The 12,843-nt window shown below is 40.2% G+C and overlaps 1 protein-coding gene across 2 annotated transcripts in view; it reads left to right on the forward strand.

The window, feature by feature from the left end:
- The window catches only part of LOC131693792 (clustered mitochondria protein homolog), a 33,428-nt gene that overhangs the window by 15,714 nt on the left and 4,871 nt on the right, over positions 1–12,843 (forward strand). For both annotated transcript variants that reach the window (XM_058981930.1, XM_058981929.1), the window contains 4 exons: positions 3,951–7,321; positions 7,451–7,576; positions 7,638–7,853; positions 7,922–8,133. In XM_058981930.1, the coding sequence (XP_058837913.1) occupies positions 3,951–7,321; positions 7,451–7,576; positions 7,638–7,853; positions 7,922–8,133 (3,925 nt within the window). The remainder of the gene's footprint in view (positions 1–3,950; positions 7,322–7,450; positions 7,577–7,637; positions 7,854–7,921; positions 8,134–12,843) is intronic.

Raw genomic sequence — 12,843 nt, forward strand, 5'->3', positions numbered from 1 at the left:
TATAGGACGATAATTATTACAATCACAACAGTTACCTGATTTAAAAACAGGGATGACTTTAGCCACTTTGAGACAGTCAGGGTAATAACCAGATTGAACAATTATGTTGAAACATTGAGAAAGGATTCTAGAAAAAGTGCAAGAATTTCCTTTTAACATACTTACAGGAATGTTATCAGGGCCACTACTCTTCTTATTATCTAGGCTATGTATCAGCATAATTACTTCGTTTGTTGATGAAGGACGTAAAAATATTGACTCACGGACGCGACGAACATTACTTAAAGGACAAATGTTTGAGGTGGTGGGGATATCATTTGACAGTTTTTGCCCTATACTAGAGAAGAAGACATTAAAAGACTCACAGACTTCTGCATTATTGTTGGTTTTTTTACCATCGACAATTAGATTTATCTGGTCGCTTTTCTTTGCTAAACCAAAAGTGCTTTTTAGGTTTTTCCATAGTTTTGAATGTGGTGTGTTAGTAAGAAGGTTCTCATAGAAAGATTTTTTTACCCGTCGTTTTGTGGCATCTACCTTTTTGGATACATGCAATAGCATTTGCTTTAGATGTTGATCGGCGGGATTAGTTTTGAGACGTTGAAGGTAATTACTCTTTATTTTTACTAGAGTCCATAAATCCAAAGTCATCCAGGGACAGTGAGTGCCTTTCACTTTAACTGTTTTAGTTATTGTTTTCGTATGACGTTGAAGTAATGAGTTGTATGTGGATGCGATAGATTGAATAGTAGATTCCGGGTCGACAATGACATCAATACTATTAATGAAGCTGGAAAACTCGTGGTTAAGTTGGCGATGGTTTACAATTTTTTGGTAAGCAACATTGGTTCCCTATCAGCTGTAATTTTGAAAGTTGTTAAGATCTGAGAGTGGTCACTCAGATTGTTAAATATTGTGTCATTGCGCACTCGATTTACATCGTCCAGTTTGCATAGCACATGATCAAGTATGTTTTCGCTAATTGGTCTGGTAGGAAAAACATTTGTACAAATAAAGTCATAGGATTCCAACAGTATTTTATATCTTCTAACAATATTGTTATTAGCAAGATTAATTGGGACATTTACATCACCTACAATAGCACACGAGTGCTTCGATTGGACTGAACACATCAAATTTTCTAAATAGGCTGAGAAATCATTGAAATCAAAGCTAGGAGGACGGTAAATTCCATGAACATCATAAAACTGTCCTTTGATAAACAGTTCGATGTGAATGTGATGAAATCCTTCTGCGGTATAGTTTTTTACAATTCTATGTTTGATAGTCTGATTGACATACACAGCTAAACCTCCGCTAGAGTGTTGCCTGCACGCGAAAAATGCTTTGCAATGTGGTATTTCATAGAGAGCACAGTTGTCGTCTTTTAACCATGTCTCACCAATCACTATAACATCTATGGAAGTTTTACAACTGTCAAGGGTTTGCAAAATTTCATCAAATTTAGAGAGATTGTTTATACCTCTTACGTTCCACTGCAAAATCTTTAGTGTCTGGTTATCATTGTTAATATAATTGTCATTAAAATCGTAAATATGGTCGAAAGAAAAATCCCCGAAGCTAGATACCGAGGCCCGAGGTTTTTATTATCGTCTGATGTCTAATTTTTAGTTCATTACCCATCATTCTTCTGGGATGTCATCATACGCAGGGATAGCATAAGGGTTAGTGCATTTGAGCCGGAGTCTCAAAGGTAGCGAGTTCGAATTAAATGACGTATCTGCAAATATCTCGTTTGCCTCATTGTTAACCGGGACAGCACCCCACACAGCATGATCTGGTACTTTGTCAAGCCGCTAGCAGCCTGCCATCCCAAGTTTCATCTGCAAACTATGGTAGATCTGATAAGGCAGCCTATAGAGTCGCGCAAGTCGCATGGGTTTGGATGTGTTATTGTCATAAAAGGAAACAAACTAAAAAATGTTTTTTCAATAGTTTCGGGCCTAAAAATTTATAAAGAACTGAGATATTAACTCACGGTACTAATCTGCATCAGAATATGCCTTAACCCGCACACCCCTAAAAATCCCAATTAACGGAGGCATATAGATACTATTTGCTGGCACATAAACCTAATGTGTGTATTTACAAGAAATATTAATCTTACATTCACATTTCATAACTATTAGGCACATAAAACCTCATTCAATATGCACATATAACTTATGTGTGTACATACATAGTTTATACAGATGATACATAGAAGGTATGTGTGCGCGTGATAACAATAGCATTTTTTCTTCATATGAATTTTAAGAGGTTTGAAGCAAATAGAATTAACGTTTGGATTGTTTCAGTGTGCGAACGCTTAAGCCCTTCACGATCATCCACGCGCACCTACGCTCGCGATCGCGCAAACTTGATGACACCCCGGTAATAAGGTGAATATTTTAGCACTTACGGAGTTTCGAACGCGGTCTCAAATGCGAATCCACAAACGTCCTTGTTCGCGCGATCATGAATCGGTCACGTCCGGAAATCTTTAGCAACTTATGTCGTATGTATTCATATTATTCAGTTGAATTAATAAACAAAATAACACCTCATATGCACTAGACAACACGTTCCATGGCGACATGACTGGGCACTCTAGTGATATGGAAGAACTCACTTTCTTCTAGCATCTAAACCGTACACCGAAAATAAAGTATCAGATTCACGGTCCGCGCGCGATCATCCAAAAATATAACCGAATATTCGAAAGAAAGGACACACGGTAATTAAATGGAATTTATATTGCGAATCTTTTCTAAGATCCACATCGAGACATTTCAGCCATGCGCCACCAAGCCGTGCGCCGAATTACGCGCATGTTCACTTTGCATTAGTACAAGCGAAAAAACGGTTTGACGTTTATTTTTGTTTTGTTCGCACTCATTTGTGTCACATATAGCAACAAATCGACGAAACACTAGTTTATCTCGGGATAAGCAATACATGCGAAGTTACACGTTAGCACACGCGACATATAAACGCACACGCGATCGAACACGATAACGTACAAACGCTCGAGCCCTTCGCGGCGATCAACGCGATCGCGAAGTCCCTACGCCCGCACATATCTGAACCGTACAGTGAATATCACATTCAGATTCTCGGCCTTAAGCAGTATTTTAGTGGGTGAGATTTCCCGTCTTGTCTGCATTGAGCCCTTCCGAGAACCTACAGCTTCAGTAGGAAAACACTAAAAAAAAGAAAATCTATCAATTTCTTCATCCGCAATATTTTTTTGAAACTAAACGGACTAGAAACTTTAAATTGTAATTGTTTTCGTCGACATCCATCTGGATTTGATTTTTCAATGACAAATGCTACTGAAAAATGTTTCATCTTCCAATGAAATTGTAATTTTACCTAATTTGGGATGCCCGTTTGGAAAATTTTGACTATGTTATATTGATAACGGTCAATGGGTTAAAAGGGTTAAATGAACTGAGTTTAATTCGATGGTATGAAATCATGGAGCTGTTTTAAACTACTGCTACCTATATTGAATACATGCAGATAAATGTCGTTTTTGACTGCATTTGTCATTTGAAGATATCAACTAATACAAATACAGATATCAAATAACATCGTTGTAAACCATTATCTGACTAGCATGGGAATGGTAGATGGAAATATATTGTAGCAATACTTGTCGAAGCTAACGAGCTTGGAACCTCTTGAACGAGAATGCTCAAATTGAAATACTGACTGACTACACCCGGACTCGATTCTGGATGCGACTGTTAGCTGTTACATTCAATATAGGACCGATCCGTTCTCAGCATTATTTATCGTCTGCCGCCAGCTGAAATTTCACTCATTCGTAAGACGGTGTGAATTAGTTTACATATAATCTGAATGTTTCATCGTGTACTGCTCTGCACCTTTAGAAAATCTGGTTTTAACAGAGTTTTTTTTCTTGTTTGTTCTTTTCCACACAGGCAATGGCAAAAAGCAAAAGAAAGATAAGGAATCGACACCTCCGGTCACGGTGAATGGAAAGACGAAGGAAGCGCTAGTCAACGGCCATGGTGCAACTGAGAACGGTCTAAACGGACACGTTTCTGAATCGGAACAGAATAGCAAAGACAGTGCCAGTAGCGGTGAGAAGAAGAAACCCGATTCTGATGTGATGGACATTATTCAGGATACTGGATTTACGGTACAGATTCTCTCGCCGGGAGTAGAATCTTTATCGATTCAGGTATCCAGCATGGAATTGGTACAGGAGATCCATCAATTATTGATGGACCGAGAAGATACCTGCCATCGGACTTGTTTTTCACTACAATTGGATGGAGTTACGCTGGACAATTTTGCCGAATTAAAAAATATTGAGGGATTGAAAGATGGATCAGTTATCAAGGTTGTGGAAGAGCCCTATACTATGCGTGAGGCAAGAATTCACGTGCGTCATGTACGAGATTTATTGAAATCGATGGATCCAGCAGATGCATACAATGGAGTGGATTGTAGTTCCTTGACATTTCTACATACTCTTACGCAAGGCGATATATTGGAAAAGAAAAAGGGACGTTCGGACAGTGTGGATTGTACTCCACCCGAGCATATCATGCCAGGGGCAAAGGAAAGGCCGCTACTTCCTCTGCAACCGGGCGTAGGCAGAAAGGGACCACAACCGCTGAAGGTGCTAACCACATCCGCTTGGAATCCTCCACCTGGTCCAAGGAAGCTACACGGGGATTTGATGTACCTTTATGTAGCAACGATGGAGGATAAGCGGTTCCACATTTCAGCATGCCCTCGTGGATTCTTTATTAATCAATCCACGGATGACACTTTCGATCCTCGTCCAAGCAATCCCAGCTATCTGTGCCACTCGTTGATCGATATGCTGTCGCAGATATCACCCACGTTCCGGCGTTGTTTTGCGCAGATGCAAAAAAAGCGAACTCAACGACACCCCTTTGAGCGAGTCGCGACTCCATATCAGATCTACACATGGTCAGCTCCAGCCCTGGAGCACACGATCGATGCCATTCGGGCCGAGGATACATTCTCTTCTAAGTTAGGTTATGAGGAACATATTCCTGGCCAAACCAGAGACTGGAATGAGGAACTTCAAACGACGCGGGAACTACCTAGGGAAACCCTACCTGAGCGATTGTTACGTGAGCGTGCCATATTTAAGGTTCATAGTGATTTTGTTACAGCGGCTACTCGCGGTGCGATGGCCGTCATCGATGGGAATGTGATGGCAATCAATCCCGGAGAAGACGCAAAAATGCAGATGTTCATTTGGAATAATATTTTCTTTTCACTTGGGTTCGATGTTCGAGATCACTACAAAGAGCTAGGCGGGGATGCTGCGGCTTTTGTTGCTCCGAGAAATGATTTACATGGAGTTCGTGTTTACTCGGCGGTCGATGTCGAAGGCCTGTATACATTAGGAACGGTTGTTATAGACTATCGAGGGTATCGTGTCACCGCTCAATCGATTATACCTGGTATCTTGGAGCGTGAACAGGAGCAATCCGTTGTGTATGGCTCTATAGATTTTGGAAAGACTGTGTTATCGCATGAAAAGTATTTGGAATTGCTGAACAATGCTGGGAAGCATCTAAAAATACTGCCACACAGTGTCTTAAATGATAAAGACGAAGAAATTAAGTTGTGTTCCTCGGTTGAGTGTAAGGGTATTATTGGAAATGACGGTCGACATTATATTCTGGATTTGTTGCGTACTTTCCCGCCAGATGTAAATTTTCTAAAATTAGACGAGGAGCTGAGTGCAGATAGTAAGGCGCTTGGATTCCCGATCGAACACAAACACAAACTGAGCTGTCTGCGACAGGAGCTATTGGACGCCTTTGTTGAGAGTCGCTATTTGATGTTTATCAAACACGCCGCCTTTCAACTACAGCAATTGAATACGGCTAAGCGTCAGCAAAAAGACGTAAAGGAGGACGAAAATAAGGAAGATACTAAGGCGATTGAGCATGTGTCAGCTAAGGAAGATACCCAAACTACAGTAGAATCCAATAATAACAATTCGAAAGAAGAGACGAAGAAGGAAATATCAGTTGAAACTCTAAAAGAAAAACCCACTGGATTGCCGAAGGTAGAAACAGAAGAAGCCAAAAAATTAATGGAAACGCTTTTGTCTAGCGATGAGAAGAACGAAAGCAAAGAAGTGGTCAAACGGGCTTGCGAAGCAGTTGGTTCACTTAAGGAGTATGAGTTTGACATCCGCTACAATCCAGACGTGTACTCACCGGGAATAAAACACGTAGATAATCCGAGTGCCGCTAACTCGCTAAAGAAACAGAAGCAACTCGTCAAGGACGCCGCGGAGTTTCTCGTAAAACACCAAATCCCCAGCTTTGTTCATGACTGTTTGGACCACACTGCAGCTCCAATGGACGGCACGACGCTGACAGAGACTCTGCATAGTCGCGGTATTAACGTTCGTTATCTGGGAAAAGTGGCCAATCTGCTGGCAAAAATCAAGCAGCTCGAATACCTCCACACGATTGCCGTTTCGGAGTTAATTATTCGTGCCGCCAAACACATTTTCATCACTTACATGCAGAGCACCGAAATGATGAGTATGGCTTCGGCCATTAGCCATTTCTTAAACTGCTTCTTAACCTCGACCACCGCAGTGTTTCACGCTTCCGAATCAGATCCACTAACAAAATCCGGTTCGAATAGCAAGCAGCAACGTCGACAGAATAAGCGGTCCACTGGTGGCAAGGGAGGCAAATCCTCATTCCAGTGCACACAAGACAATAACGATTGGCAACAGCTGACCCCGAAATCCCTTTGGACACAAATTCAGCAGGAGCTCAAATCCTACTGGGACTACGACCTGCTCCCGGTCAACTCACACGATTCTTCTGATCCGATAGTTGCACATTATCGGTTGCAAAAGATTAGTCTGCTGCGTGCATTTTGTCTTAAGACTGGCGTTCAAATTCTTCTTCGCGAGTACAACTTCGAGATGAAGAACAAACCGACTTTTGGTGAGAACGATATCGTCAATGTTTTTCCGGTGGTGAAGCATATTAATCCGCGGGCATCGGATGCGTATAATTTCTACACCACCGGGCAAACCAAAATACAGCAGGGTTACTTCAAGGACGGATACGATCTCATCAGTGAGGCACTGAATCTGTTGAATAATGTTTACGGAGCAATGCATCCGGAAAATGCTCAGTGCTTGAGAATGTTAGCTCGACTCAGCTACATTATGGGTGATCCTCAAGAAGCACTAGCCATTCAGCAGCGGGCGGTACTAATGAGCGAACGGGTGAATGGCATTGACCATCCTTACACAATCGCTGAATATGTGAGTATTAGTTACGAATTGGGGCAGAACATTCAAACACTGATCTTTGAGCTTTCTGTTCAAGACATACAATGATAATTTGCAGTAAACTAATTATGATTTGTTTATTTATACTCCTCTTATCGGTAGGCTCCTCTCGCATTGTACTGTTTTGCCAACAGTCAGATCAGTACTGCCCTCAAACTGTTGTACCGTGCCAGATATCTCGCCACGATCGTGTGCGGAGAGAATCACCCTGACATCGCCATGCTGGATGTGAGTTTATAACAGCAACATGTCTGTAATCGTTTCTATATTATCGATCCATCTTTTTCAGAGTAACATCAGTTTGATTCTTCACGCTGTTGGAGAGTACGAACTGTCGCTGCGCTTCCTTGAGCATGCTTTGGCACTGAATATTAAGTACTACGGCGAAAAATCACTCAAAGTAGCCGTTAGTTACCATCTGGTAGCACGAACCCAGAGCTGTATGGGTGATTTCCGGTCGGCGTTGAACAACGAGAAGGAAACATACGCTATCTACAAACAACAGGTATGAGAAAGAATCTGCTATTCATCTCAACGAAACATTCTAATATGTACTGAATTCAATTCAACCAGCTGGGTGAGACCCACGAGAAGACACAGGAATCATCCGAGTGTCTGCGTCATCTGACTCAACAGGCGGTTGTGTTGCAGAAAAAGATGAACGACATCTACTCCAACGGCAAGCTTACTAGCGGTCTACCGCCAATTCACATTCAACCACCCTCGATGGGCTCGGTGCTTGACATGTTAAATGCAATCAACGGTATTATCTTCGTACAAATTAGGTGAGTAATTAATAAACGATCCAAAATGTTTATTTAAGTGATTGAAAGCAAAAAATTTTTTCCCAAAAAAAATCGGGCATCTTAATTACGTTAGTGTTTTTACACTTACAACGGTTAAAGACAAATCATTTTTACTCAGAAAAAACTGCATAAAATTTGAATTGCGTACTAAAAACTCGACACTCGGCTACGTCTTACGTCAAAGGACCATTTGAGGTCAGAATTTTTTTAGCCGGGGTTTACAAAGCTGCTCTTACGACTTTAGCCTTCAATCACTCTTGTTACAGTCCCCACGTTTAGGAAACCTGGTATATGCATGGCGTTTTAAAACAAAAACTGTTGAGGAGTACATCCCTGTAACCCAAGGTCATAGATAAATGGTATTTCATTCGTGCACTGAGATCAAATGGCCTGTGTTAAGCCAAACCTGAGCGCAGTACTTGCAATCGATGCGACTGTGTTTTTCTGCGATGCGGGAAAATACACTCCGCGTGGACTATTCGTAGTTCCCGAAACACCTTTCCCATGACGTGATTCTAAAATTTCTCGAGAAAGAACTCGGTCTCACGTGCGAAACGTACATAAGTAGAAGTCTGAAGGACGAAATGCTCCCACATCAGCGACATTTCTCTGAAATGTTCGTCCGAATCAACGAGATGTATGTGGCGGGCGAGCCGATCTCAACCTACCGGCTAGGAGAACGAGAGATACGAAGAACAACCATCGTACAACTACGGAACGAGAGAGACGAGATCATTGATGATTCTGCCACCTCCAGAATCATATGGTTCAATATTTTACCGGCGTGTAGGCGCGTGGCGAAGTGGAACAATAAGAAGACGACGGCCCCTTCCATTGCGAAGGAGTCATCTCAGAACATGATGCTGCAAACAAAGCCAACATGAATGAAACCCCAACGGCTGAAATTTTGGTTGCAATCCGTACTAGTTCAGCCCCGAGGGACCGCTGAAGGAATTTTATCTACAAATGTGATGTCATCCATCGAGAGCTGAACCTTATTACGAATGAGAGTGAGGCCATCAGATTCAATTTCCCGGCACAGTTTGTGCATGGAGTGATCTGCCCATAAACGCATAAGAGTCCCATGTGGATTTTTGTCGAAAATGAGTTATCCGTTGGATTGTATTCTGTATCACCACTGAATCACACTGCACAAATAAGATTACCGTGTTTGTTCAGAAAATATCAAAAAAATACCAAAACATGGTTGTCCCATCCATTTGGCTCAATGGATGGGACAATCTTGAACATCGTTTTTCTCGACTTGCTGTTTTTCAACATGGGACTCTTATGCTGTTATGGGCAGTGATCGCATTGATAAAAATGCGGCGCGGAGGACGTGCGTACAAGCAGATTAGTTTTATCCACTGCGACTACCAAATTCTCTCTCGAATCCTTAAGCAGTGACTCGAAAATGTGCTTCGGTCTCACAGTGTGCTGACCGACTCGTAAAAGTGTTCCAACTCTACCAGGTATATCTTTGAGGCCACCATGGATTTTGTCATTGTCATTGTCACGTTCATCCGCCCATCAAGACTCTGTCAATGTGAGGACCTACAAAGCCTAACTGTTCGTATGTGCTAGTCCGTATAGCACACTAAAGAAATTCCAACACCCAAGCTTCAATATCTTCAACTGAACCGCAAACGGTAGCCAAATTTGTGGCTGCTGTTCAGCCAATAATGACAACTGTAAAAGCTGCGTCAAGTACTTCAAACTTAACTACTAATACCACCAGTGAAGAAACTACCACCAAGGATGGAGTGTTCACATTCGTGACCCGCAAGGGCAAGAAGCCAGGAAGAACATTCGATCGCGAGTATCAAAGCAGTAATCAATATGTTGATACGGGCGTAAACGACAACGAGAGAGACATGAATTGGCGAAAGAAGGAACATCTTCCCGACGCGAAAAAAGATCTCCGCTCGCAGTAACAAGTTGCGCGCACGGGATCTTACAGGCTCAAAATAAAATGTGTTGAAATTTTTATTTTTACATCGTGTAAATATATAAAAGACCCATGGCTCCTCTAAGCTAACGCATTGAGCCGTGTCAAATAAACGAACTAAAACAAAAACAAGACGTGACAATAGGGGGGGGGGGGCGTTTTTGTTCCAATTTTACGTTAGAATGGTCCAGCTCCTGATTGGATGATTCTGACTTTTTGCACCGTAATCAATGTTACTGCAGGGATATCGAAATCATGTTTGGCAGTGTTGCTATATTTATAGGTAAAGATTGTCATTACTTTTGACAAATAAAATTATTATCGTTAAAAGAGCAAAAATGACTAAATTGAACTGAAGTTGTGCGGCAAAGCGAAACAAATGATTATCATGCATTTACCGTATACGTGGTTAATTAACTTTAGCAAAAATACGACAGAAACCACACTAGAATCTAAAATTATTCAGAAAATGACTTCACCAAACCTTACTAAACACCCATGACATGGGAAATCGGTCTCTTTCATCAATATAGTGGATTCAAGATATAAAATATTGTCGGCATAAAATAAATTAACAAGACTCCATCTTCATTAATAAAAATAGCAACACTGTGCACAAGATTTCGGCAGGGTGAAAATGTGCGAAAATTTCAGAAGAATATCGAAGGAAAAATAAGAAGCCGACTGTCTCGTCTTGTCTTAGATTTTGTACAACATACACTGAGAAAAAACCTGTGGTATCTGTGACCAGACTTTCGTAGTTGTTTTAACTATTTGCCGAAATAGCAGTAATGACCATGAGATCGGTAATACTAAACATCTGTATCGCAAAAAATACTAAAAAAATCAATTACCGCTCAACTATGCTGTTGTTATTTACGACAATTTGAACATGCTCACTCCAACAATATTTATCATCTAAAAACTGACAATGGAATAGTGTGAATCACTATTAAAATTAAAGTAAAAATAAAAATATGAACATGGTAAACATCTAGAATGTAACCAGTGCCATTGTTATAACTACTTTTCGTTTGATTATCCTCTGCACAATATATTAATAAGTCGTGAACACTAAATGTATAGTTGTTATAAGAATGTAAAGGTTGAAATAACTATATACACCGTTTATGTGGACTTTACCCTTGTCGAAAGCAGCTTCTGCGTATAGTGATTTTCAGCTGACAATTCTTTGTATTACTAACAACCATAAAACTTGTCAATGTTTGCGTTCCCATTAAGTATTACTGCAGGATGCGGCCATTGCAGTAAAAAAAGGTATACATAAAATACATGCGTGCTTTTCGGCGTATATTTTTTTTAAATTTTAATTTTTTAACTATTGCAATAATATTATCTCTGTGATATTACGGTAAGGCGATAGCATCATAAGCCGTTGTGATTTCCAGTCAGGAAAGGTATTCAATAGCTAAATTTAGGCGTAGCACTAGCCTCACAAAAGGTCTGTACATTAAGAAGTCTTAAGTTTGAAGTCTTACGAAACAGAAGGTCATCTTTCGCAAGGGACTGTATTACTAAGTATTTGCTTTGCTTTATTGCACTATGTGAGCACATACTACAATTTAATTCAATAATGATGTTTTAAAATCATAAAATTTTCGATTTTTCAGTTAAGCGTAAAGGCAGAAAAGGAGGCTGAAATGTGGATGCTGAGACGATTCATATTTTTATAAAAATGTGTATCATCGATAAATTAAGGGATGCTTTCAAAAACCAAGATTGGCTCAAACTTTCTTTTATCCACCCTCGTCATTTCCAAAACAGTGATATCCCTTTTTAAAATAACTAGAGGAAAAATGTCAAAACCCCAAGGTTTTAGTTATTGCAAGCAGGCCCTGCTCAGGATGACTAAGCTTATTGTTATATCAAGCATCCAACTTTTAATGGTCATTCATACAACAGAGTGTTCAATTTGGCTATTATGCATAAAACATGGTAAAACTGGTAAAACATCTCATTCTCCTGGTTTAGTTATAACAAACAGTTCCAGGTCAAGATAACGATGCACATTGTTACGGCGAGCATCCCACTTATAATGGTCCTGCTTACAATACAATGTTCAATAGTACTATTGTGGTCAAGAGCTCTTGTATAGTAAACTTGAACATGCATATAGTTAAAGTGACCTGATACTATAGTCGGTTAAAAATCACAATACTCGAAAAGTCGAATTAACCTCCTCATATGGTAAATGTTACCATATAATTTTTCTTAGTGTAGCCATCCAAGAAAAATGGAATAAATGGTCCTGCAAAAAAAATACGCTGCAAAAATTGTAGTGTATTGAAATTGTAAATGTCATTGCGTCGTGGAGAACTAATCAGCAAAAACAATTTCTAACAGTAACTTTAAACATGTCATACTATTTGACAGACAAAACTATAATTTTATTACAGAATAGAATTCTAAATGTCATTTCAAATCAAAATGCATTAAACGCAAACCTTCCAAAATGTGATAGTTTTCGAGATTTTTGGAAGACAACATCATCTCCTTCACACAACGCAACAACCAGTGCCAATCAAATCGTCAATCGCATCCGCACTACCGCTTGTCAGAAGAAAAAAAAACCAAAGAGCACACTCCAAAGGACGAGCCCGGGCTAAAGTCCATATATGATGGTTACGGGATATTCTCGCTAGTATTTTATCGTATCAGCCGAGCTATCAGAGACATTTTTTGTGAGATTTTAGGTCATTTGAACGAAAAATTAATTTTTG

This window comes from Topomyia yanbarensis, chromosome 3 (assembly GCF_030247195.1).
Source record: "Topomyia yanbarensis strain Yona2022 chromosome 3, ASM3024719v1, whole genome shotgun sequence".
Classification (NCBI taxonomy): domain Eukaryota; kingdom Metazoa; phylum Arthropoda; class Insecta; order Diptera; family Culicidae; genus Topomyia; species Topomyia yanbarensis.